This window comes from Lutjanus erythropterus, chromosome 16, assembly GCF_056507025.1.
Source record: "Lutjanus erythropterus isolate fLutEry1 chromosome 16, fLutEry1.hap2, whole genome shotgun sequence".
Taxonomy (NCBI): Eukaryota; Metazoa; Chordata; class Actinopteri; order Lutjaniformes; family Lutjanidae; genus Lutjanus; species Lutjanus erythropterus.
Genome location: NC_139332.1, coordinates 1,613,374 through 1,637,974, shown reverse-complemented (window position 1 = coordinate 1,637,974; position 24,601 = coordinate 1,613,374). Strand labels below are relative to the sequence as shown.

General features: G+C 39.1%; 2 protein-coding genes across 3 annotated transcripts; one reads left to right on the top strand and one right to left on the bottom strand.

Moving 5' to 3' along the window:
- Positions 1 to 584: 584 nt before the first annotated feature.
- polr1h (RNA polymerase I subunit H) lies at positions 585 to 3,658 on the bottom strand. 2 transcript variants are annotated; one of them, XM_084738307.1, is made up of 6 exons: positions 3,523 to 3,650; positions 3,117 to 3,145; positions 2,422 to 2,550; positions 1,321 to 1,424; positions 1,113 to 1,222; positions 585 to 1,022 (listed from the first exon to the last, which is right to left on the bottom strand). In XM_084738307.1, exons 3-6 carry the CDS (start codon positions 2,537 to 2,539, stop codon positions 998 to 1,000), a joined length of 357 nt encoding a protein of 118 aa, XP_084594433.1. In that variant the 5' UTR covers positions 2,540 to 2,550; positions 3,117 to 3,145; positions 3,523 to 3,650; the 3' UTR covers positions 585 to 997. The 2 variants fall into 2 exon arrangements, with proteins under 2 accessions (XP_084594433.1, XP_084594432.1); XM_084738306.1 differs by lacking the exon at positions 3,117 to 3,145 and having other exon boundaries at positions 3,523 to 3,658.
- On the top strand, positions 3,648 to 19,271 carry ddx39b (DEAD (Asp-Glu-Ala-Asp) box polypeptide 39B). The gene is made up of 11 exons (XM_084738304.1): positions 3,648 to 3,745; positions 5,083 to 5,315; positions 5,517 to 5,644; positions 7,022 to 7,114; positions 7,206 to 7,389; positions 8,071 to 8,189; positions 11,446 to 11,577; positions 14,334 to 14,443; positions 15,760 to 15,904; positions 18,626 to 18,773; positions 18,857 to 19,271. The coding sequence occupies exons 2-11, from the start codon at positions 5,093 to 5,095 to the stop codon at positions 18,871 to 18,873; spliced, it is 1,299 nt and encodes a 432-aa protein (XP_084594430.1). The 5' UTR covers positions 3,648 to 3,745; positions 5,083 to 5,092; the 3' UTR covers positions 18,874 to 19,271.
- Positions 19,272 to 24,601: the final 5,330 nt, after the last annotated feature.

Sequence of the window (24,601 nt, the reverse complement as noted above, 5' to 3'; positions counted from 1 at the left end):
GGACAAAGAACCAAGTCCAATAATGTTGCCTTGTTTCTCTTTGATGTGTAAATAGGCAACTATTGGCTCATACATTCACCATAACTCTCTAAGCTGATAATAAGGGTCATTAGAGGTTAAACAGTATGTTATATAATATTATATGTTATATATATGTAACAGTATTTCATATTAGAATTATAGTGACAAATTACTATGACAGTTATCAGTATTATTGTGGTATTTATCATGGTGTTGTGCTGAAAATGTGAAAATTTTATACTGAAAGCCTCTCAACAACTTGAGCAGGCACCAAGTGTTTTCATTGATGTAAAATAGAAATCAAATCAAACATGGTTTTACTAACTGAAAATGGTCATACTAACCATGAAATTAACTGTGGTTTATTGCCAAAGGGCAAAACTTTTGCACACCTGTAGATCAACAAGTGCGTAGAAGACCATGGATTGACAATACTAAACAAGGACTTGCACTTGAGTCAAAGATTCAACAATGACGTTTTGGTACAGCGACCTCCATCAGGATATGTAGGATGTTTGATGCCCAAAAAACAAACAAACAAACAAACAAAAAAAAAAGGTTGATGCAGTTTTAATAGCATTTTATTATTTCAGAAAAAAAATCAGCAGTTCATTCTTGAAACAAAAAAGAAGTCCGCTTGCAGTTTACAACTGTACCTCATATTCATTCATTCAACAGCAGAAGACCATCAATAAAAAGAGCAACACTGTTTCAATGAAAACTGAGCTGTGAGACACCACTGAAAGCTCTAAAAAGATGTAAGAGGTGGAACTTTATTCCATAAAGAGTCCATAAAGAGTCACTGAGATGCTCTGCGGTGCACAGCTTCATTAGTTCATTAGGAGAGGGGAAGAGTACACTGACTGTTTGCTCCTTCAAATGTTCACATATTTACAATCCGTGAGAAATCACCCAACCAAGTGAAACCAACATTGGCAGATATGAGAGAAATGGAGACAGTGAGAGAGATTTCTTCTCAAGAGTCCTCCTTCTCTTGGTACCTGGAACCCCACAAAACAAACATGATCAGCAAAAGACCACACAGCAGCACTAAATGCTTCAAAAACACACATTATGTTCATATTGCTCACCTGCAGTGTATACAGGTGAAGAAGACTGTCTGTCCTTCATCTGCAGATCTCATCTGCCTGGTGTGGTAAACCATGCCCTCTTTATTGCAGCGAGAGCAGCGTCTGTCGATCTATAGGGAGCAGGGACTCATTAGTCAGTTCAGTACAGTTATTACTGTCACATACACAGAGCAGTCTAGTCAGTGAGCAGTGGACAGTGTGTCCTTACCACAGGTCCCTTCAGCTCAGAGTCCTCCTCATCCTCCAGAGTAACTGATGACTGCTCCACAGGGTTGAAGATGACTGTAGAGTGGATCTGCTGGCCTGAGAACTCTGGAAAACAAAATAGATGAATCTAAGGGATAATCACTTGAAATCTGTGCTGTTTGTCAAAAATTATTTATGACATAAACAGTTTGCATGTGGACTATGGAGGCAGAAATCTCAAACCTGGACAAATCAAACCAAAACTATTTGCACAGATAGATACTAGGGCTGCACAATTAATCACAATATTATTGAAATCACAATAAGGCCAAGATGGATATCCAAATCTCAGAACCAAATTACAATTTTTGATAATAATAATAATAATAATGATGATGATAACAATAATAATAATAACAATAATAATAATAATAATAATAATAATAATAATGAAGTACTGTAGAGCTGCCTAGATGCCCTGGCTTTAAAGTCTTGTTCTCTGAAAGAAAGAAAACATGTTAATTTGGTCCAGACCCTAACAAATATTATGTCATCACAATTTCAATATTTTTTCTGTAAAATTGTAGTTCAAAAATGATCATTCCTACTAATCATATTGCATATTGATATTTCAGTCAAAATAATCACAATATGACTTTACCATACAATGCAGCCCTAACAGATATAACAAGGGAATATAAGAAAAGAGGTATTCGTTGTTGTTTTTGTAAATTGTTGAACATATCCTCTAAATATCAGCTGCTCTGCCTGGATGTTTTAAATGAAATAAAGCTGAAATTCTACAGAAGGTCCCTAGAGTCCCCTTCACATGTAACACACTGGTACATGGAGCTCAGCAATGTCCTGTTGTGGAAAGTGGTGAAAATATTCTAAATATAGCATACACTTAAATTGATTTTTTTAGCTTTCTAAAATACATTTTGCGGCTGACCCTGTCTACAGCAGTACATTTCTTAGCTTCCTACACTATGGTTAAGTACTACATTAAAACCCCACTTCAAATAATCTGAAGAATTCCTTTAACATCTGTCTCTGTGTTCCTCACAGTCACACTCATAGACTGTGAATGTGTGAATTAGAGGACCTGACAGTAAGTTGGTACCTGCTACGGGGATGCAGAAGGAGCAGCGTGGGCAGCACACCGTGTCCTGTATTCCAGGCAGAGGAAGAATGTTTCCACATTCAGGACAGAAGTTTGGATCACCACCAAAACAAGACATCTCTGTTTGTACTTTAGGGGAAGATAGATTTATGTCAGGGTAACAGTGACAGTTAAACACAAAATAAACTAGCTGTTCTTTTTCTGTAGTGTACATCTGCATGATTTCCATATTAGCCATGATTGAGACTTTGTAATAAAGGAAACAGTTATTCAGTGTTTGTCTTGTTTTAAGAGACATGTCAATGAACATGAGACAGCAGTGAAGTTAGTCATGAGTCTACACTCTACACTACATTCACAGATTGTGTTGTCATTTTAGGACTTTTCTTCCAAAAAGTGAAAATCCTTACTAAAACAAAACTACATTCCCATAAGAACTGAAAGCACAAAATTTAAGGCAGCATGTCAATTAAGCAGACGTGAAATATAAGTACATTTACTTCTAAGTAATGTATTTTAGTACAAAAAGCTTTAATTACTAATTACTTTGCATATTACGGTTTTTGTAAGTACAACATAAAAATGTAAAAGTACAGGTGAAATTAGTGGATTAATGGACTGACAGAAACTGAATGAGATATTTTTATAATTGTTATTTGTCATGTAAAAACATTTCATGGATTCCAGCTTCTCACATGAGAATATCTGTTGCTCTTCCGTCCACCTAAACCAAAAACAGACAGTAAAATCGTGCTTTTACATTAATACTTGAGTCTGAATAATTTAATGAGATAAGGCAGAACAGAAGAGCAGTCACAGGGGACATTTTATTGCATTGAGTTACTTTTACTGTTAATACTTTGAGGGGATTTTCCTGCTTTTACTTACATACTTACTTTATGACACTTTAAATACAGACCTTTTACTTGTAACTTAGTATTTTTATACGTGGTATTAGTACTTTTATTTAAGTAACGGATCTGAATACTTAGTCCACCGCAGCAGTTACGCACGTGAAAATAAGCGGACTAACACACTAGCAGTTAGTTAATGTTGTGACAACAGTGGTTTTCAGAGCAGAGTTTAGTTAAAGTTGCTCACCTATTTAATGTGTGAATAAAGTTCCAACCCGCAAAAGTTTTCCGCGAAAACACGAACTGTATTTGGTCTTGGTATTATAGTATGTTGAACAGCTGCATGGTTCCACACGACGGGTCCTTCTACTCCTCACCGTCGCATGATGTTACGTCACTAGGGCACGTCGCTAACGTTAGCGTTTTACTTTGAGCAGCCGTTGTGGTCCATTAAAACGCTCGTAGTAAAGGTAGGTTAATTGTTAAAGTCATTTTCAACCTGCAGAATTAGCAGAATACGCGGTTATATGTGTGCTAAAAATTTCAAGTTGAAATTTGACCCATGAACTGGTTTACCAGGCGAGATGAGGAGTTGTTTGTTAGCCGTGGAGCTAATTGTAGCTTGGCTGAGCTATTAACATACTGGGCTTTGGTTTTGACAGCTGAACGTTATTACAATAACTGTACTGTCCATTAACCTCATATTGTACCACATATTCATATGAAGTCACCAAATATCACATTTACATTCCCCTGAGTCTTAACAGTTATTAGGTGTTGGAGATGTCATCCCGAATCTCCTTTAATAACAGTTCATATTTGTTTTATACATTTACACGAAAAAAGAGACTTCTTTTATTTAAATGTGTAAAACAGTAATAAACATATGACAAATTAATACTAAATAACAGTATAGAACCATAAAACTAAGTAAGTAGTGTTCAGCCACTACAGAAACTTGCTAATTACGCATATTGTGGATAAAAAAAATACTTGCACATCTTTTCCTCCCTACTTGCACTAATTGTTCCATTTGCACCATAATTATTCATTACAGTGTAACATTCTTTATCTGTGCCTAGTTATAGTTATAGTTTTTGTTCTTTGTTCTCTATTTGTGCATTGTTATTGTCCAGTCTCTTAACAGGCTGCCTAGAGGAATATGGAATCCTCAACAAACAAAAGAGTAGTTTGGTTTAACAGTTATTACTGGACAGTTATTACTAAGTTTGAAATTTCTACTGTATAAATTGATGCTGCACATAAATATAACTCAGTCTTTTGCATCTAATAATAACTTTCCAGACACTACTACTAGCTCCCCTGCTCTGAAAATCTAGGAGATAAAAAATATCAGTCACAGATCTCTACAGATCGAGATTATTGGCCATCTCTTTGTATTGTGAGTTTGGTCATTTGAAACCACCACGATCATTGGCTCCTTACTTTAAAAAAATAAAAAATAAAATAAAATATTTAATCAGTTTTCAGTAAATCAACTTCTATTGATTAGATGATTTTTCTTTGGTGATTAACACATCATATTAGTTTGTTTTTGTATATTGTGTCTTTGGTTAGATTCAAAATCAGTGAATGTATTGAAGTCAAAATTACACTGTGACACTACTGCTGAATTTAATTTTGCCACTGAAGGAACATTAACAACAACAACAGAAATGGATAGACAACCTGAACTGTCCAAAGAAAACTAGGTGTCCCTCTGAAATGTAACTCTGTTTACTACAGCAATCCACTCATAAACACCAGCTTTAAAAGCCCTTTATACCTCTGTATCTGTGCTTTGCAGTGGTGTCAGGATGACTGAAAACGATGTGGACAATGAGCTGTTGGACTATGAGGAGGATGAGGTGGAGGCTGCGGGGGTCGGGGATGTTGGAGGTGCAGGTGACATGTCAATAAGGAAGGAGGGGGTGAAGGGCTCCTATGTGTCCATTCACTCCTCTGGATTCAGAGACTTCCTGCTAAAACCTGAACTGCTCAGAGCCATAGTGGACTGTGGCTTTGAGCATCCATCTGAGGGTGAGTAGACACTGAAGCACAAGAAAAGATTTAGATTTCCAATGAGAAAGTTTTATTTAATTTAAAAATAAAATTATAGGCTTTAAGGAGGTGTAACCTTTGCTGATTTTCATATTGTTTTTGCCTTTACCTCCATTTTCCTGTTGCAGACTGCTGTTCATGCCTTAACAGAGACATGTTGGATGTGTGCATTTATTTCAGTTCAGCATGAATGCATCCCTCAGGCAATCCTTGGTATGGATGTACTCTGTCAGGCCAAATCTGGGATGGGGAAGACTGCAGTGTTTGTTCTGGCCACCCTGCAGCAGCTGGAGCCCGTGACTGGACAGGTGAGCCCTCCTCCATGCTTCATCTCATCGAGATTATAGTCCTGTCATCAGGGTGTTGTTTCCATTGCAGATGGTGTTAATTTTGATAATAATTTTAACTAGTTTTAGTCTTGGTCGATTACTGAAAATTGTAGTTTATGTAAAATCTAGCATTACATTTAGTCCTAAGAGGGAATTAACATACATGTTATTGAAGCATTCAGTCAATCATGTGTCTTCATCCGTCTTTTCAAATTCTTTGTGTCATTTTTCTGCACATCTTTAATCCACACGGTGCTCCATCCTCATTGGGACAATACACCTCTTCTGTTTTTCAGTTTGAATGTAAGAGAAAAGTGTCCACAGATTTAGACTTAGACTTTATTGTCCCTCAAGGGGAAATTCATGTCCACATTACTGTACACAGTGGTCAACAAAAAAAACAATATTGTTTGACAGACAAACAGTACCCAGTAACAACATATGTAGACCACAGAATACACTCAACAAGGTCTCTTATTTAGGCAGCAGTAGCAGCTGGGATATGGCTTTTCCCAAAGTGAGCCCTTGTACACCTCAGAGCTCTGTACCTGCGCCCAGATAACATGCTAACAGATAACATGTTAAAGGAGCAGGTGGAGCAGTACAGTACGATTGGCTGAATAATGCTCTGGTACAACAGTAGGAGGAAGAGAGGGGCAACATATAGTCCTTTAAGCTTACAGATAGCTGAAAGTCTTTGGTGGCTCCTTTTTTGAATGTCATTAGTGTGTGAGTCAAAGCTGAGTTTAATGTCCAGTGTGACTCCAAGGTATCTGAAACTGTCCACAGTTTCCATTGTTTGGTTGTTGATGAAATCTCTGCTGTGGTTATAGGTTGTCTTTCCTCTTTCTTTAAGCTCGCCAGATTTATTAGAACTTTGAGATGGTTAATATCTGTGATCTAAGTGAGGTTGTCGGCCCAAAAAGTTCTAACTATTTCATCTCATCTTTACTTGTCAGTGAATAGGTATAGTGATTTTGCAGCCATTTTTGTTATTGGTATTTTTTTAATTTACAGCGTGGTCACAATTAAGTCATGAAATAAAAGGACATCAACAAATACTTCAAAATATTCATTCACAAAATTAATACTGTCCTGGTTGATCTGCATGTTTGGATATTTTTCTGATCTCAGCAGAAACCTTTGTTTGATGCAATATAAAGAAATCCATTAACAACAAGCTGTTACTTGTGTGAGTTGATGATAGAGAAGACAAAGTGAGAAGGCTCCGTAACCTGTTCTAAGCAGAACATTTTATGCCACACCCTGTCATCTGCATACCTTCTTTGTTTTCCATGATGAATTTTCCATGCTGTGAAAGTATGATTGTCATGGTCATTGTTTTTTTTTTTGCAGGTGTCTGTCCTGGTTATGTGCCACACCAGAGAGCTGGCCTTTCAAATAAGCAAGGAGTATGAGAGATTTTCAAAATACATGCCCACTGTCAAGGTAAAACACTGTATCCTGACTCTTCCTACAGCCCAAATCATGATTGTCTCATAGCACATATAGTATACTGTGTGTGTTTGTGTGTGTGTAGGTGGCAGTGTTTTTTGGAGGCCTGTCTATAAAGAAGGATGAAGAGGTGCTGAAGAAGGACTCTCCCCACATTGTGGTTGGAACACCGGGCAGAATCCTGGCGCTGACACGAAACAAGACACTCAATCTGCGTCACATCAAACATTTCATCCTGGATGAGTGTGACAAGATGCTCGAGCAGCTTGGTTAGTAAATATGCCCTCTCATACACCGGCATGTATTTATTTATTTGTTTTTAAGTTGGATTTTTCAGACTTTATTGGATAGAAACAGTTTAAGAGAGACAGGAAAGAGGGAAAGATGCAACAAATGATGGTATGCAACAAAGGGCCCAGGCTGGTATCAGATTCCTCGCATGCTGTTTCTTTGCCTTCATGCCACACCTTGGACCTTGCAGAAGCTGCAGTTTTTTGATGAAGGAAACATGTGAGAAACAGCATTATAATGAAGTGCTGTAGTGCTGCAAAGATGCCCTGACTTAAGATTTAGTCAGATTTAAGAAAACATGTTTGTTTGGTGCAGACCCCAACAAATGTCACTTCATCGTGATCTTAATATTCTTTTCAGCAAAAATTCTAATTTTGATGCAAAAAATGACCAAGTGTATTTGCTCTCTTTCTAAAAGTGAAATGAAAAGAGATCCACGCCTTTTTTTTATTTGTTTGTTTGTTTGTTTTTTGGAAAGGCATTCTGGGAAATGTATTATGCTACAAATTGAATTAGAAGGTACAGGGCAGGTTTAAGGTTTATTAAGATAGTTATAATAAAAATAATTGAACACCAATTGGAGTTTTCCTTTAATTCATCATGTTGAATTCCTAAGTATGACTGTAAATACTGATCTGAGTCACCATCCTCTTCTTCAGACATGCGCAGAGATGTCCAGGAGATTTTCCGTATGACTCCTCATGAGAAGCAGGTCATGATGTTCAGCGCCACCTTGAGCAAAGAGATCCGACCAGTCTGCAGAAAGTTCATGCAAGATGTAAATACGCCTCCCCACCTTCATCTACCATGCCTCCTCTTGCTCCCTCCACACCTCTTCTACTCCTCCCCCTGTTATGCCACAGCTGCTGGAACAGCTGGCAACAGAGTCCATGTTGCCCTACGGCCTCCATGAATCCAAGTTCCAAGCAAGAAAGAAGTTTTACTCCAAGCAGCCCCTTCAGTGCGTGGGGAATGTGGGGAGCCGTCTGCCCACTGTGCTGTTGTGTCATAGCCCGTTACTGCTGTGACTGGCCGACGCGGTGCCTCTGACGCAGCCTGTAAACATGCTGCATTACTTTAATTCACCCTCACTTAAAGCTACAGTATGCAACTTTTTGTCAAGTTCCTCCACTGCCTCATCTTGAGCCATACACTCATAGCAAACAGTTAACAAGCCATAAAACCCCAAATAATTGAAAAGGTAGTGTTAGAGCAGCAGGAAGTCAATCTCAGCCACGCAGTCTGGTAGTGTAGTATAAATGTCATTTATTTGTTAAGACAAGTTACATCCTGTAGCTTTGAGACCAAGTTTCAGATGTTAGTATCACTAAACTTCCTTGGCTTTAAGCTCAGGAACTCTGAAGGGTGGCAGATTTACCCCTTTGGCACCCATGTGTCTTAGACCAGGGCCCACATGTATCCAGCCTCTGTACACTTAAGATCTAATTTCAGAGCAATGAAAAATTCCTCACGATAAATTATAAAAGACACATTTTATCAAGTGACCCTTCCCTAATTTCAGAGAAGTGTAGGAGGAATTTTTGACAGCAGCTTTCATTTGATTTAACTTGTGTACAAGTCACAAAGGCCTTATATTCATTATTTACTCACTACTTTTATTTTTGTTTTAAAATGATAAGAAATGTCTGTGTAGTCAAGCAGTCAGAGAAAACATAAAGAAGAAGAATTTAAAACCTTTTATTTACACCCCTGAGGAAGTGTTGTAAAGCCAGATTTATACTAGCTGTGTACTTTACACCTTAATCATTTCAGTGGTTGTACATAACATCTCTTCCAGTGTCATCTTTCCTTTATGCATTGCAGTAACTTCAGTTAAAGTAACTGTTGTTCAACATTTATTACCTCCAACTCCAACATGATCGACTCAGTTTCAGTCACCATTGTGTACAGTACACAAAGAAACTCAACACAGTAGCATAGAAACCCTACCAATGCAGACACACCAGCGCTGAAGTGTAAATGCTCACATGCATGAGTCTGAACAGCAAAAGTAAAAGTGTTTGAGGTAAGCCCCAACTAAGAAAACACAGTAGCAAGCTGCAGCATAAAGAGTTAATAAATAATCAGGAAGGAAAAGTTGGGAAATCAGTGTGTAAATTCACTGGCCACTGTGTCTGATTAACACATTGTACTTAAATCATTGATTTAGCAGCCTTTTTAGGACGGCTTGTAGATAGAAATCAGCCAATTCCAGCCAATAGAAGGGAGAACATAAATCACTGTGTGAGGAGGCATACAGTCTGTGCCCACTGGAAGATTGTAGAACTGGTGGCAGACTATGGATGTGGTTGTTGGCAGTGCATTTGTTAGAAATCCAGCTGTATCAGGCAGGTATCTTCAGTGAAAAACCCTAATAAACCTGCTGTACTTTGTCTGCGTCAAACAGCAGACAGACACAGTCAGAGACAAGCTGGTGAACACTGTGGAGCATTTAGAGGCTAACGAGTGAGATTTTTCTCAGGAGTTGGTGGAGCCCAGATCAGAGCAAAAAAGAGTGAATGTTGGGCTTAGATTCATCAGGAAGACTCAAACACAAATCCAAATGATTGCCAGTGTTGCTCTGAGTGTGCCGGATGTGTCAGTTTTTAGATGTGTTGGTTGCTTGGACCTCCTGTAAATGGTTGACTTATGAAATGGGCGTGGCTAAAGTAGAGGACTGGGACCGTTAAAATGGGATGTCTCTGCTGAGAGTATTGACCCCTCCCACAAGGTTCTACGAGAAAGGGTTCATGAGTTTTGTCATATTACGTGAATTTGTTTAGAAGTTATGTGCCTTTCTGTTACAGGCCACTCCCAGTGCATACCCGCTCTTTTGCCAGTTGTCAGGAACTGTCTTTGGGCTCAGGACCAACTTTTCCACAAAATCTTATGAAAGTCTTTGAATCCATTTGAAAGTTGTCGGTCTTGCAGTAAATGTACATTGTAGGTTTGTGTTTGTTGGTGAGTAAAAGCTGCAGCTTCTCAAGGCCAAAGCAAAGGTCCTGAGTGTGTGTTGTTTTCAAAGTACAGATAGTGTCGCTGTGACAGTCAGCTCTGTCTGTGCTGAGGGAGAACTGTCTGCAATGGATTAGAGTTCAGTTTTACACAGGTTTTACACAAATTCTGCCGTACACCCCGGTGAAGTGCCAGGGAGGTATGAAAAAAAAACACCGCCCAAGCCTGCTATCTGACTTTGCTTGACTGTTGTTAATGTTCTCATTAAACACTTACAGGCTGAGGAAAGTATAGGTTTTGAAAAGGAAGTAACCAAACCAGGAATTGCTGGAGAGGAATAATGAGTGTGTGGGTTTCATGTGAAGGGTTGTGAAATCTAATTCAATATGATGAGTTGATACAATGTGATCAAATGGCAAAAATGCTCTAGTTGCAGCTTCTCCAGTGTGAGAATGTGTTTCTTTTCTTGTCATATCTGATTGTAAATAAATATTTTTAGATTTTGGACAGATTTATGATTCTGCACGGGTGCATGCTATATGAACTGATGGAGCGACCAAAGTGCTCACAGAGATCAGGAAATCTGATTTTGTCTGGAATAGAAAAAGCTTTGTGTGTGTGTGTGTGTGTGTGTGTGTGTGTGTGTGTGTGTGTGTGTGTGTGTGTGTGTGTGTGCGTGCGTGCGCGTGTGTGTCTGTGTGTGTCTGTGTGTGTGTGGGTGTGTGTGGGTGCTGGTGCTGGTGGGGGCGTGAGTGTTTTGGGTGTTACCTACCCCACCACCTTCCCTCTACCTGTCCTCCACTGTCACCTTTGTACTTTCTCTTCATTATCCTCTGCCTCTTCTCTTATTTTCTGATCTCTGTGACATGGTGACACATCCCTGCTTCCCCTCCCCTCCAACTTTTATGCTCTGCTTTCTATTTCTCTGTTAATCTGTCCTGTAAAACTCTGTCCTCACACTTCCACATTCTAACCTGCTTTAATAAATTCCACTTCCACATTCCCTCCTGTCCACACCTATGTCCTTCCATTGATCTACTCGACTTCCCCTAACCCTGTTCAACTCCTGCCTGCTCCAGCCAATGGAGATCTTTGTGGACGATGAAACCAAGCTGACTCTGCATGGGCTACAGCAGTACTACGTCAAGCTGAAGGACAATGAGAAAAACAGAAAGCTCTTTGACCTCTTGGACGCACTAGAGTTCAATCAGGTACTGTGTTCTGTGTCAACCTGGTGGGACAGAAACTCCCCAAAACAGTCTTCATCATGTCTCTGTTGTTTATGTTTGCTCATTACAAGCATGTTAATATGGGACAAACTTGTAAAGGCTGATGCTTCAAATGAAGTAGGTCACACATTGCATCACATGACCACAATTAAAAGTGTTAATACCTGTTCTAGCTACAGAAGAATTGGGTAAACGGGAGCTTTAGGCCTCACAAGGGAGGTGACCTACGTACTTATTCAGTTGTTTATCATCTCCTGCCTGATCTACTGCAACTCCCTCCTCACTAGAGCAACTGTTCCTTCCTCTCCTCAAACCCTGGTCAAATCCTACACTCTGGTGTGACCATCACACTCCTCTCCCTCTTGACAGTTGGCCTCCCTGTCACTCTGAGGAGCCTGTGATCTCTCATCTCATGCACAGCTCTTTCTGTTCTTGCCTCACAGTTTAATGAACTCCATTCCTCACCCTTTCAGACTACACCTCCACTCCAGGCTGGCCTTCCCTTCCACACCATGTAAAGGTCCAGTGTGTAACACTGACAGGGATTTATTGGCACAATCTGGCAGTAATTAAAGATGCACCGATTTCAGTTTTCACAGCCAATTTCAATTTTAAAAGTCTGACTTGCCGATTCTAACATGATTTTCTTTCTTCCCAAGAACTGTAACTGACAGTATACACACAGAATTTTGACAGATAACAGAAAGATAGCAATGAAAGACAGCAGATGCAGCTGGCTCGTGGTTGGCTCTGTACTGTCACAAGCTTTACTTTTAGCTGCGTAGCCTTTGCTAGCTTCTTCATATTTGGAATTTTCAGTAGAGTGATAGTGTTCAGATTAAATTTGTTGTTTCAAATGCTTTTGTGGTTGATCCACAACGGTCCTTTGGCCTGTTGGCCATTGTGTGGTGCATGTGTATAAATTTGGCAGGCACAGAATCAGATATATCAGACACTGACTGCCTATTATGATATTCAGAAGTATGTTTTCATTAGTGTATAGTCACCTGAAAATAGGAAGTGTTAAGTTTTCATCAGCTTAGAATGAGCTCTTTATATCTACAGAGGGAGCAACTCCTCTTATGTGGAGTGCAACATGTTGCATTGCCATGTTTCTACAGGAGCCCAGAAGAGACAAACAAAACACTGACTCTAGAGAGGGCCTTTAGCGAGTTTCAATACCGCCATAATTTCACCTACCAGCCTAATTCATCCCACCACACACTGGAAATTTGCTGCCTAAAATGGGTGTGAATGTTAGATTGTCTCTTTGGAAAGTTCTAAAAATTGATGGAAGCAGCTCTTGATTCTGCTGTGAGAAAGTAAGTATTAGACGATCCAACAAGCACTTCATTTGAAGCATATTTAGGCCTTAATTCTTAAGGGGACAGTTCACCACATTATCAAAAGGATATATTTTTTTCCTCTTACCCGTAGTGCTATTTATCCATCTGGATAGTTTTGGTGTGAGTTGCAGAGGTCTGGAGATATCGCCCTTAGTGATGCCTACCTTCTCTCAATAATGGAACTGGATGGCACTAAGCATGTGGAGCTCAAAGCAACACAAGAAGAAAAACATTACAAAAACTCAACAGCAGTGTCTCTGTCCTGAAAGCATGATGTGGTTACTCAAGATAATTCACACACCTTGATGTGAGCAGTTTCATGAACTGTTTCCTTCTACCTTCCACCAGCCATATCACCACACAAAATGAAGTGTCTACTCATGCATGTGAGAATTGTGCATGTGACAGCACAGGATGTAAAGATTAATGGCATTCTTCTCGGCATTGGTGATGCAGTTGGTGGATGTAGTTCGAAGAAAATAGTTGATAATTGCTCACAATAAGGTCTGTGGGTTATCTTAATATCTCTATGGCTGATATCTCCAAAACTCAGAAAGCAGCATTATGGGTAAGGGGTGATTTTGGGGTGAACTATCCCTTTTAAGATGGATGCAGAGATATAGTATAGAGCAGGGGTCTGCAACCTTTACAATCAAAAGAGCCATTTTTGGCCAAAAAATGGGGGGGGGGGATCTGCCAGGAGCCGCAACTATTAAATGCTTTCTTTTCCCTGAAGACTGTTTTTTGGCAGCCATAGCTTATGGAGAATCAAGAGGACAAGCCACCATCACGGTTCAGAGGAAAAGACACCGAACCATAGATGCAGTCTTTGATGCATATGTCAGTTGCATACTTTCTGCTGATCACTACTTGAGATAATTTACTATTCTTCCATAGATAAATTTATTGTAAAAGTTAAAGTTAGAGAAACTAAAAAAAAGTGTTATTCAAAATTTGGTCACAGTTAACTGTGAACCTGATTTGTTACTATTTTGTTGCCTTAAAATTCAATGGTTTACACTATATTTTGTTTAAATACAACATTTTGGGGTTTCTAAAATTCAAATATTTAAATTTATCTAAATGAAAAAAGTAAATTATCTCAACAAAAGTTAGTAGTTTTCAAAACTGAAGAATTTGACTTGGCCTCAGAACTGATGTACTATGTATGTAGTATGTTGGCTTGAAATTTTGAGCTGTCTCAACTTTTTCATAGACCTATAACAAAGAAATGGTTTTCATTTCCATATCATTTTTTGCTTAAGTCACAGGGAGCCACTGGAGAGGAGCTGAAGAGCCACATATGGCTCTGGAGCCTCAGGTTGCAGACCCCTGGTATAGAGTATAGAGATGCCGACTGAAGCTGAGTCATTGTCTTGTCATGTTGTTCAGGTGGTGATTTTTGTGAAGTCTGTCCAGCGGTGTGTAGCTCTGGCTCAGCTGCTGGTGGAGCAAAACTTCCCAGCAATCGCCATCCATCGAGGAATGCCTCAGGAGGAACGGTAACTAAAGAACCAAACTCTCCATCAACACATCATGTACAGTGGTCAACATTTTCATTTGGTTTTACTTCAGTATTAGTGTTGGCCGATTAGTCTGAAGAAATAAGTTGATTTAATAGTTATTTCTGCAAGTTGTAAAACCTGTATAGTTGCAACCTCACAATCTTGTGGCCATTTTTCTGTTTCTATTTTTAATGGGTGAACGAGCTAGCTTTGAAGGAGGGTAATGTCCTGATTCTAAATCCTGCCTAAAAGTTCTGATTGATCAGTTGTTCATCCACCTGGTGAAAACAGCTGTCAGTGCCAATGTTAGCTCAAGCCAAATTGTTTCCATCCCTAACCTGCCCATGGCATCGTGGGTAATTGTCACATCTGTGAAGGGTCCATAAATACTGAAAGATACAAACAGGTTTTGGAGCAACATATGTCTTTTTCAGGGACATCCCTTCTTATTTCGTCAAGACAATGCCAAAATACATTGTGCTTCATATTGAAAGAGTTCAGGTACTAACTAGACTGACCTGCCTGCAGTCCAGACCCATCTCTAACTGAAAATGTGTGGTGCATTTTCTGTGTGAATATGTCTGACTCTTGAGCACCTGAAGTCATATTTCAAGCAGAAATGGGAAAGGATTTCAATTTGAAAATATTAACAGTTAGTGTCCTCAGTTCTTGCTGACTGTTGTTTGTAACACAGTGTTAAAAATACCCCTGACCCAACTGTTTTGGAGCATGCTGCAGGCATCGAACTCAGAGTTAGTGTATATTTACAAAAAAGAATGAAGTTTTTTAGTGTGAACATTAAATATCTTGTCTTTTGACTGTCATCAACTGAATATAGGTGGAAAGGTTTTTGAACATCATTGCATTCTGTTTTTAATTAACATTTTACACAACATCGAAACTTTTGGAATTTACATTGTATTTGAATCACTTAAAAAAATCAGAGATGTCTGAAAACAAGCTAAAAGAACATTTGGGTTTGAAAGTTAGTGGGGCTGAAGAATCTTTTTGGCACTTTCAAAAAGCAGTAACAAACCAGTAAGGAAGACATGCCACTATTTCTAATCCAGTTCTTAAATCCTTAACTGTTGAATCACTGAGCAGTTAAATCTGGCTGTTCCAGCCAGTTCACTTGAACTGCAGAACATACAGCATCCTCCAGACTCTGGATTAACAAATCTGTCCTCTGCTGCTTTAGTCTTCTAACTCCTACATGTGTACTGACTGCAGAGATCTTCCTTGTTGTGTTGTAATGCAGCAGTCAGTTGGATCAAATGGAAAACTGATCTTCACTCTTCATGTTGTGTGTGTAGTTTGTCTCGCTACCAGCAGTTCAAGGACTTCCAGAGGAGAATCCTGGTGGCCACCAACCTGTTTGGACGAGGGATGGACATCGAGAGAGTCAACATTGCCTTCAATTACGACATGCCTGAAGACTCTGACACTTACCTACACAGAGTAAGGCTGTCACACACACACACACACACACACACACACACACACACACAGCTGAATAACACTGTAACCCACCCAGTAGAGGACCAAGCCCCCAATAAGGGCACAACTATGTTAAAATAGTTTTTGAAAAGGATGACTGTATAAAAATATTTTACTTTGAGATTTTTGGTTAATGTGTGGATCCTCCTTAACACTAAAAATAGTGACAATTTAAGGTACAGTCTTTGCCCTATCACATCAGAATGGCACCAAACCTGGACAGGATGTTCACAGGGAGTTATTGCATAAAATAATTAATAAATATTTCATCAAAACCTTTGTCTATCTTTAAAATTTATACATGAATTATAGGCAGAAATTGAATGAGCAGTTAAAATACAAAAGGTATATATGTATGCCATTATTAAAGTAAGGATGCTAAAAGTCATTTGTATGTGCCAAAGACTGTTGTCATAAAAGTTGCTTTTTTCACTTTACCTGCTCATGTCACCAGCCCCTAAACAGGTAACCAGTGTAGTCAGCAGGACTGATCCGGATTCGGACATGTCCATTCTTAATCATGTAATAACCAAATATGATACAACAGAGAAAAGTGTCTTCATCCCCAGTAGGTTCACCTTAGATTCATCTTGTTTGTCCAAATTCAATCAGAACTGGAGTAACTCTCCGTACACAGAACAAGAACTCAACAAGGGAGTGTAGTGGTGTTTATTTGTGCGGACAACACAACCACCATGAAATAATCAGAACATATTGTCTCATTTCTATGATTCAGCAACTTTTCCCACCACCATCTTTCCATTCTGTCCGCACCACAGCTGCACGCTTTCTGTCTTGCTTATGGACACAAATCAAAAGAAGCTACTTGGTGTCACTATTTTGCAGCATAACCTGCAGCCAGACTCAGAAGTTGAAGCTGGAGACTCATGAAGTCTGCCTAGGTCACACCTGGTTTCAGTGATATTTCAGGCTGTGTTTACCCAACTTTAAGCGCTTTGTGACTTCCCTGCCTTCTCTGTGGCTCTCAGCCCCTGTCCCATTGGTTCCTCCTGAAATCTAAAAAAAAAACAACTCACAAATATTGTTTCTTTTTTATTAAAAGGCTGTTTTCACCTGCAGTTTAATTCACATTTGGTGCGCGAGGATTTCCTTGTGCTAATTTTGGTCTTTCTATGATAAAGATGAAACAGAGACATGACGTGTGTACTAAACTGGGATTTGAAAATTAAAACTAATAGAATAAAAACAAAGACACAGTACATTTTCTACAGTATATTTTCATTGATGAAATGTCAGATGCTTGTTAGGGAGTCATATAAAGGCCAGAATGCACTAAAAGCTTCTATTGAGTATGTAGTACGAGTATTGTAGGATAAGGGCGCAGTAACATCAGGATTCATGATCAAAAAAGTTTTTATAAAAGCAATTTTTATAATAAAAGTTTTCGGTCAGCACTTCACACACATGCGCTGCCTCCCTCTTTTGCTGCCTTTCTCTTCTCCCTCACAGTTATGATTAATCCAAATGGAGAAATTAAGTATCTAAAAGTACACAAATCAGACTGGAAATAACAACTCACATACCACAGAAATGTAGGGTAATATTATGATTCATGAACATAAAAAGTTTTATATCAAGTCAGCACATCTGTCCATATTCACACACTTCCTCCCTCTCCCTCTCTGCTGCAGTTCAGCTTTTTTTTCCTTTTATCTGGTTTCAGGTGGAGCTGCAGCTCCATCAGGACTCGCTCCTTATCTGGTTTAACTCTTCCTAAACATGAACTGCAGCTGCAGGAAAAAACAACAACTCTGGTTCTCATTTGATGCTCCAAAATCGAAACAAGTTTGGAGTTGGAGCATCAAGGCAGTTTGATGCTTGTCAGAATGCTTTCAGTGTGTTCTACCTTTTAGAACAATGGGTTTACTTCAAAATGTGAAGTCTTTAGTGCATTTTGGCCTTAAATGTAGATATTACTGTTGAAGGTGAACATACTGAAATGGAATGATTCAAATATAATGCATACATTCTGTGGTTGCACAGAATGTTTAGAGGGCTGCCACTGGCTGCACAATAAGGCCTTTTCCACCAATATTAAACAGGCTATGTTTCAATTTGTGCACCTCATTTTTATCCACTTGGAATATTTCCACTGAAAATAGCTTGTGTCAGAACCCAAAAATTTGGTTCCTATTTGGAACCCAAAAATAGCAGGTTTTCCATTGCAACCTAAGTGAGCGCGTCAAATTTCACAGGTCATTACGCAACAGCATCTGTTGGTGACATCATTGACTATAATTCCACTCACAACTGGTGGAAACACCAGCTGGTTCAATATACCAGCACCAAAGTTTCAGTAATCTCCAACAGAACCAGTTCAAGAAGCAGAACTGATTAGGTGGAAAAAGAGCCTTTGAGAACAGCTGTTATGGACAACAATCATGGGGACTGTCACCTGTTGTCATTTGTCTGAAACGTTTATACTTGTTCTTGACTAAAATGTTGGAAGGGTTTCACTGATGTGAAGCAGTGGAGCTCTGTGTCACAGAGGAATAAAATACATCGGGCTTGTTAGCAGGATACGTTCATTGTTGGTTTAGCTGCACATGGGAATTATACAAAAAACATAATATATCACCAGAGGTGCCCATGAACAAAAAAAATAAGCTTTTATGTCCTTTTTGCTGGTGAACTCAGGTGTGTGTGTGTGGGTGGTTACAGGTTGCCCGAGCTGGCAGGTTTGGCACGAAGGGTCTGGCTATCACGTTTGTGTCTGATGAAGGTGATGCCCGTACGCTCAACGATGTCCAGGACCGCTTCGAAGTGAACATCAGTGAGCTGCCTGATGAGATCGACATCTCCTCTTACAGTGAGTCTCATTCGTCCTTTGGATTTATTAGAAGCTCATTCAAAGTTCTCATCCACTAACCTTCTCCTTGTCTGTCCCTGCAGTTGAACCAGCGCGATAGACAAACTGGATGCTCCCCTGGGGCCTGCAGTCACTTTGTATTTACAGTTTCACTCTGACGGTAGATGCAGACTGTCTTTATATAAACCCTGGCATGTCAGACAGCAGAGATTTCCTAACCCTGTCTCATTTGCTTTTTGAAAAAAAGAAAGCAGTACAGTGGAGGTAGAGCTCCCTCTGCAGGAGAAATCAGGACAGACTTTGTCTAATAATGTTTGTTTTATTTCAGTTTCTAATGTCACTATTTGTTCATGGATATTTCATTTTGATATTGAGTTGTTTTATGAAGGATTGCTGGTTTTCTAGATGTGACCAGTTGACTTGTTACTAGAGGTAGTTGCAGGACTGAACATTGTTCACTGCTGTGTGAAGTAATAAATCTGTTTTTTGCCTGGTAAAGTCTCTCTCATTCTTCAGCTACATGTGTATTTTATATTTTCTTATTACCAAAAAATCCCATAACTAACTGTTGGCCTACTCTATTGAACATGTAAAAATAAAAACACCTAAAAAAAATCTGTTGTTTCATTTTAAAAAAGGCTCAGTCACATCCTGGACAACTGCTACTCAAACAGGAGAAAATAAGGCATTTTTAGGGACTTTTTTCAGTGATGGATTAACTACATTTCCATTGTGTGCTCTGGGTAGCTGAGTATATATGGGTCTATCTCTGAGTATTTCCAGCAGCAGGATGGTGTAGACAGGATACCAACATCCTGTAGAGGTATTGTAAGGTTGTCGAAAGCATGTCTCATTTTCTTAAAACACAAATACAAAACCAGACAGAATTCAACAATTGTCTTGTAAAAGTAAACACCACATTCAAAACAATGTAATGTCTTCTCAAAATGAAATTTTGTCATCAAATGACGCAGACACTATTAAATTAATTCATGAGAACCCTGATGAACACTGATGTACTCAGTGGAAAACACTACTACGATAATGTTATGTTTGTATTTTCAGTACTACACTATATTCTGTACATAACAGTGGTGTGTTGTAAACTTGTGTTGCTATACTCAGATATGCAACCCCAACTCCAAAAGTTGGGATTTTGTGTAAAACATTTAATAGAATTCAATGATTTGCAAATCTTTTTCCAAATAGTCAGCTGAGTATAGTAAAACCTTTAAAACCTAAAGCTAAAACCTAAAAACTTTAGTAATAGCAGCTACTTTTAACATGTTTGTGAAACAGGAAGCGGAGCAGGATGATGAGACAGGATGCAAAGAGATAAGAACTGCTGATCACAGCTCACTCTGCTCAACACACCATGTCTGTACTTGTTATCTTTTCTCTGATATGTCACTGTGGAGCGGATGCTTTGTCAACTCTTGGCTAATCTTTCACTGCCCGATGTCAGTATTTTGCTGTCAGCACTACATTCCAGAGGTGAGACAAAGTTATCATATTGCAAATCACAAGTAAGTCTCAAGTCTTTGCATTCAAGTCCCAAGTCAAGACAGACTGATGTCCTAAACAAGATATAATACTCTCTTCATCTAAGTTAGTCAAACTATGTTACATGAGAGGGAGTGTTGTTGGACTGAATATAGAAAGTTACCCTAAATAACAGAATATAAGATTAAAATTATACTCACACTTACAATCTTACATTTCCTTTAGCAGACGCTTTTATCCCAAGCAACATCTGAGAGCTGATACAACACAAGCAAGGACGTAGGCAAGAGAGAGCGACATGAGTATAGAGAAAGAGAGAGACAGTCAAGACGTTGTCTCTCCTCTTCATCTCCTCAGTGTATGTCTGCTGTCTGCTGTGGTCTAAAACATTTTCACTGATGTAAACTGTCTGAGTGACACTGATGTAAATGATCCTGCTGACTTAAGACAAAAACATGAATATCGCACACTGTTTAATCATTATGTAGACTGAGCTGGATAAAGGTGAGGATTTTTCTCCTCAGATGACAATATTTTACTAAAGAAATATTCTATTATTAATAATAATAATACTAAATAAATAAATGCATATAAATAGTAACCTTTTTCCTAAATTACTGCTGGTTCTGTGGTATTTGAATTTTAAATCTGAAGCCTGCAGTGTGCTATAGAAGCTTATCTATCAATGCTTTTAGTGCATTTTGGCCTTAACGTTAAGCAGGTCATATATATATAAATGTGTTCAGTAAAGAGCTTGGTCTTCAGGTCTTCAGTCAAACATGGTTTCATAGCTCACTCCATCATCACGGTGCCGCAGACTGGAAGAGTCTAGCTCATGACTTTGGGCCCTGGTGTGGTGGTTGAATCAGGTGTCTTTCTTTGGCAGAGTGCAGTGAGCAGGAGGGAGCTGTAGACCTGGATGAGGGAGTTCAGGTAGGCAGGAGCAGTTTTAGTTGCTGTTTTGTAGGCAGGTTCCAGGATTTTGAATTTGATGCTAGCAGCAACAGGGAGCCAGTGGAGCGATCTGAACAGTGGGGTGACATGCTGTTAAAAACCAGACGTGCTGCCACATTCTGGATCATCTGTAGAGGTTTGAACATGCATGTGGTGAGGCCTGCCAGTACAGAGTTGCAGTTGCAATAGTCAATGCGTGATATTATTAGAGCCTGAACCATGAGTTGTGCTGCATCCTTCAGTTACTCTTTAAAACTCAGCAGCTGATGTTTTTATTTCAACAGCCCATTACAGATCAAATATTTATTTTGAAATGGTAGTGGTGGCAGCACTAGGAGGCACTACTCTCTGTAGGGACAACTAGAGGAAATAGCATATATACCAGATGTGTGGACTTGAGCCACATGACTTGGACATGAATTGGACTCAAGTGACAAATTTGATGAGTTTAGACTTAATTTGACAAAATCAAAAAACACTTTCAACTCAACTTGGACTTAAATACCAGTGACTCATGATTTCACTTGGACTTGAGTCTTATGACTTGAGAATACTTGATACCTTGCCCAAGACCAAGGACGAAAAAACCTGGTATTCCAAAAATCTGTTAATTTAACACTATTCATTCTCAGTAAGTCAATTCTTAAATTCCCCAGATCCACTTTGTTTGGATCAATCAGATAGTATCTAATCAGTAATGTTATGTTACTGAGCTATAGTTGGAAAAAATTACACTAAAGATGTTTTTTTAAGCCCACAAATCTATGAGGTGGTCAACAAAAAACAAATTACAGTATGCAAAATGTGCAGGTCAAAAATTACAGACTGGGATACAACAATTTCAAAACATTTTAAGTTGCACAATGACGTTTAGTTAAGCTCTATTGTTAAAGTTACATTTGGTGAAGAGCACATTATGCCTTGTGACATGCAAAACAATGATCTGGTCCCACCTCTGGTTCAAACTGCATTTTTGAAGTGTCAGCCTTAGTGCATCCCTTGAGCAACACTAAGAAACAGACCACCCCATCAGGCTAGGCTACAGGGGACGGGTGTTCTTTGGCCCTCACATGTGCTTTTTATGGCCCACCAGTGATTGGACATGTTGTGTTACCTATGACCTAAATTCTCAACTATGTCACTTAGCACAGCATCTTAAGTTAGGACTGTAGAGGTAGATCTACAGATGTATGCATCACGACGAGTGTGAGATTGAATTTGTGAAATGTTTCCCCTTTGATCAAGGTTTTCTCCATAAGAGTGCAAATACTCAAGGAGTCATAGGTCAGGCCATCATTTTAATGAGCAAAAACTCAACTGACTATGTGAGACAGCACTGGGAGAAAGACTTTGGGATGGAAATACCTGAGGAGATGTGGTTACATACCTTGAAAAGTCAGCGTTCCACCACTAAGTCACTGACCAGGAGGGATTTTTGGCGGGAAAAGCTTGATTTAATACTTTAGTTACACCAAAGCTAAAGTCCAAGCTAGCAGGGACTCAACATCCCTGTTGGAGGGAATGCAGATCAAGTGACGTGTCATTTTCCTCTCTGTTCCTCAGTGTTGCTCCTGAAAGCTTGTATAAAGTTGATGTCTACCTCCTAAAGATCTTTTTGGTGGCACGTAAAAAAGCTGTCACCAAATGCTGGCTCCAGAGAAAGACCCTACTTTGGACCTTTTCACTGGCTTGTCAACTATGTAAGTTGTGTGGAAAAAATGACCTACTCCCTAAGGGGTGATAAGGGTTAGGGATTTAACCATTTATCTTTCTTTTTCTACTTATTCTCTTTATCACTTATATTATGCACTAATATTGAAATGTTAAGGTGACAAACTGTACCTTTTAACCTATACTTGATGGTTGCTTACTTTATTCTGTGTAGAGACCTCACATTCTTTGATTGTTCCTAAAATGTGTTAAAAAAATAAATAAATAAATAAAATAAAACAATAAAAAAAAGTTTTCTCCAACAGGTCACATCTTTAAGGATGCCAGCATTGCAGTGAAGCCTCATTAGTTGCCTACAAACTAACCATTAACCAGGGAAGATGCCTTGATGATGGGTTGTTCTGAATTAACACCAGCCACTGTAGAACACTACAGGTTACACTACTGAATGACTGCTGTCAATGAAAGAGTGACTCCAGCATGTGGACAAATATCAAAATAGTTGATTTTATTTATACTGTATTAAAGTTATAAACACATCAGGCAGTGGTTTTACACATCACCATACAGACATGGGAATCAATCAATCTTGTGATAATCTCCCAAAGCTAATTACAGTACAGTGATAATCAGTTCTCTAGCCACTCCTCAGTCTTCTTCTTGCGGAAAAAAATGAAAATTATAATTAACAATCAGTGGTTTTTCAACAAACCTAAGATGACCAAACCAAACCATGGTTTGGATGTCATGTAATTACAACCTGCCCTGTACCAGGGCCTATGGGTGAGCATCAGTAACACGTCAGACTCAGTGATGTTTGAATCTCATTTGCAGCTTGAAAACTTATTAGAACTTCAAGTTCAAGACAGTTAAATCATTTCAAAATAGCCATACCATTATAGTTTCATCCTTCATATTAACAATTCATTTCTTACAACACATTAGACACCAAGTTCACTCACGCAGAGAGAGTGGCATGGTGCTGTAACCCTCCGGAAGCAGAGGGGAGTTGCAGAATTAATATGGTATTTCCTTCAGTAAAGCAATTCTCTTCAACCATCACAATGATGGAGTTTAAACTGGGCTACTATCAGACATTAAATACATTACATTACAAAAAAACAGAAAAAAGTTAGAGGCCTTCCAAGACCAGCTTGAGCAGGAGATCAACCATAAAGGCCTCAGTGTTCTTCAAACAAAGTGCTACAGGTGTCTGAAAACCTTTTCCACAGAAGTGAGAAGTGAGGAAGCTGTGTGTGACTGTTTTATGAAACAGACGAGTCATCAGTCACACCAGCCTTACTCAGGGATTGGGCAGGTGTAAAGAGGTGTGAAGAAAGGTGAGGTTCCAACTTCTCTTTCAGCTCTTGTTTCATTCTTCACTCAACTACTTGTGGCACTTTTCATACAAACCAAGTGCAACACCATCTTTGCTGTCATCCACAATTGTGTGACTGATTATGAGCACTGAGTGTAGCCCGAGATCCTCAGGTGGATCCCTTTTAGATATTCCAAGATACAGACTGAAAATGAAGTGTGACCGGGCCTTTTTCTATTCAGCTCCATTGCTCTGGAATCACATCCATGTCCTTTTGTCAATCTTTGTAACATGAATGTACCTCATGTTGATTGATTCAGGTTTAGTTTTTCAGTCCACAAAACCCTGCTGGAATTTCACAGGAAAACAGTGTTGTAGAATC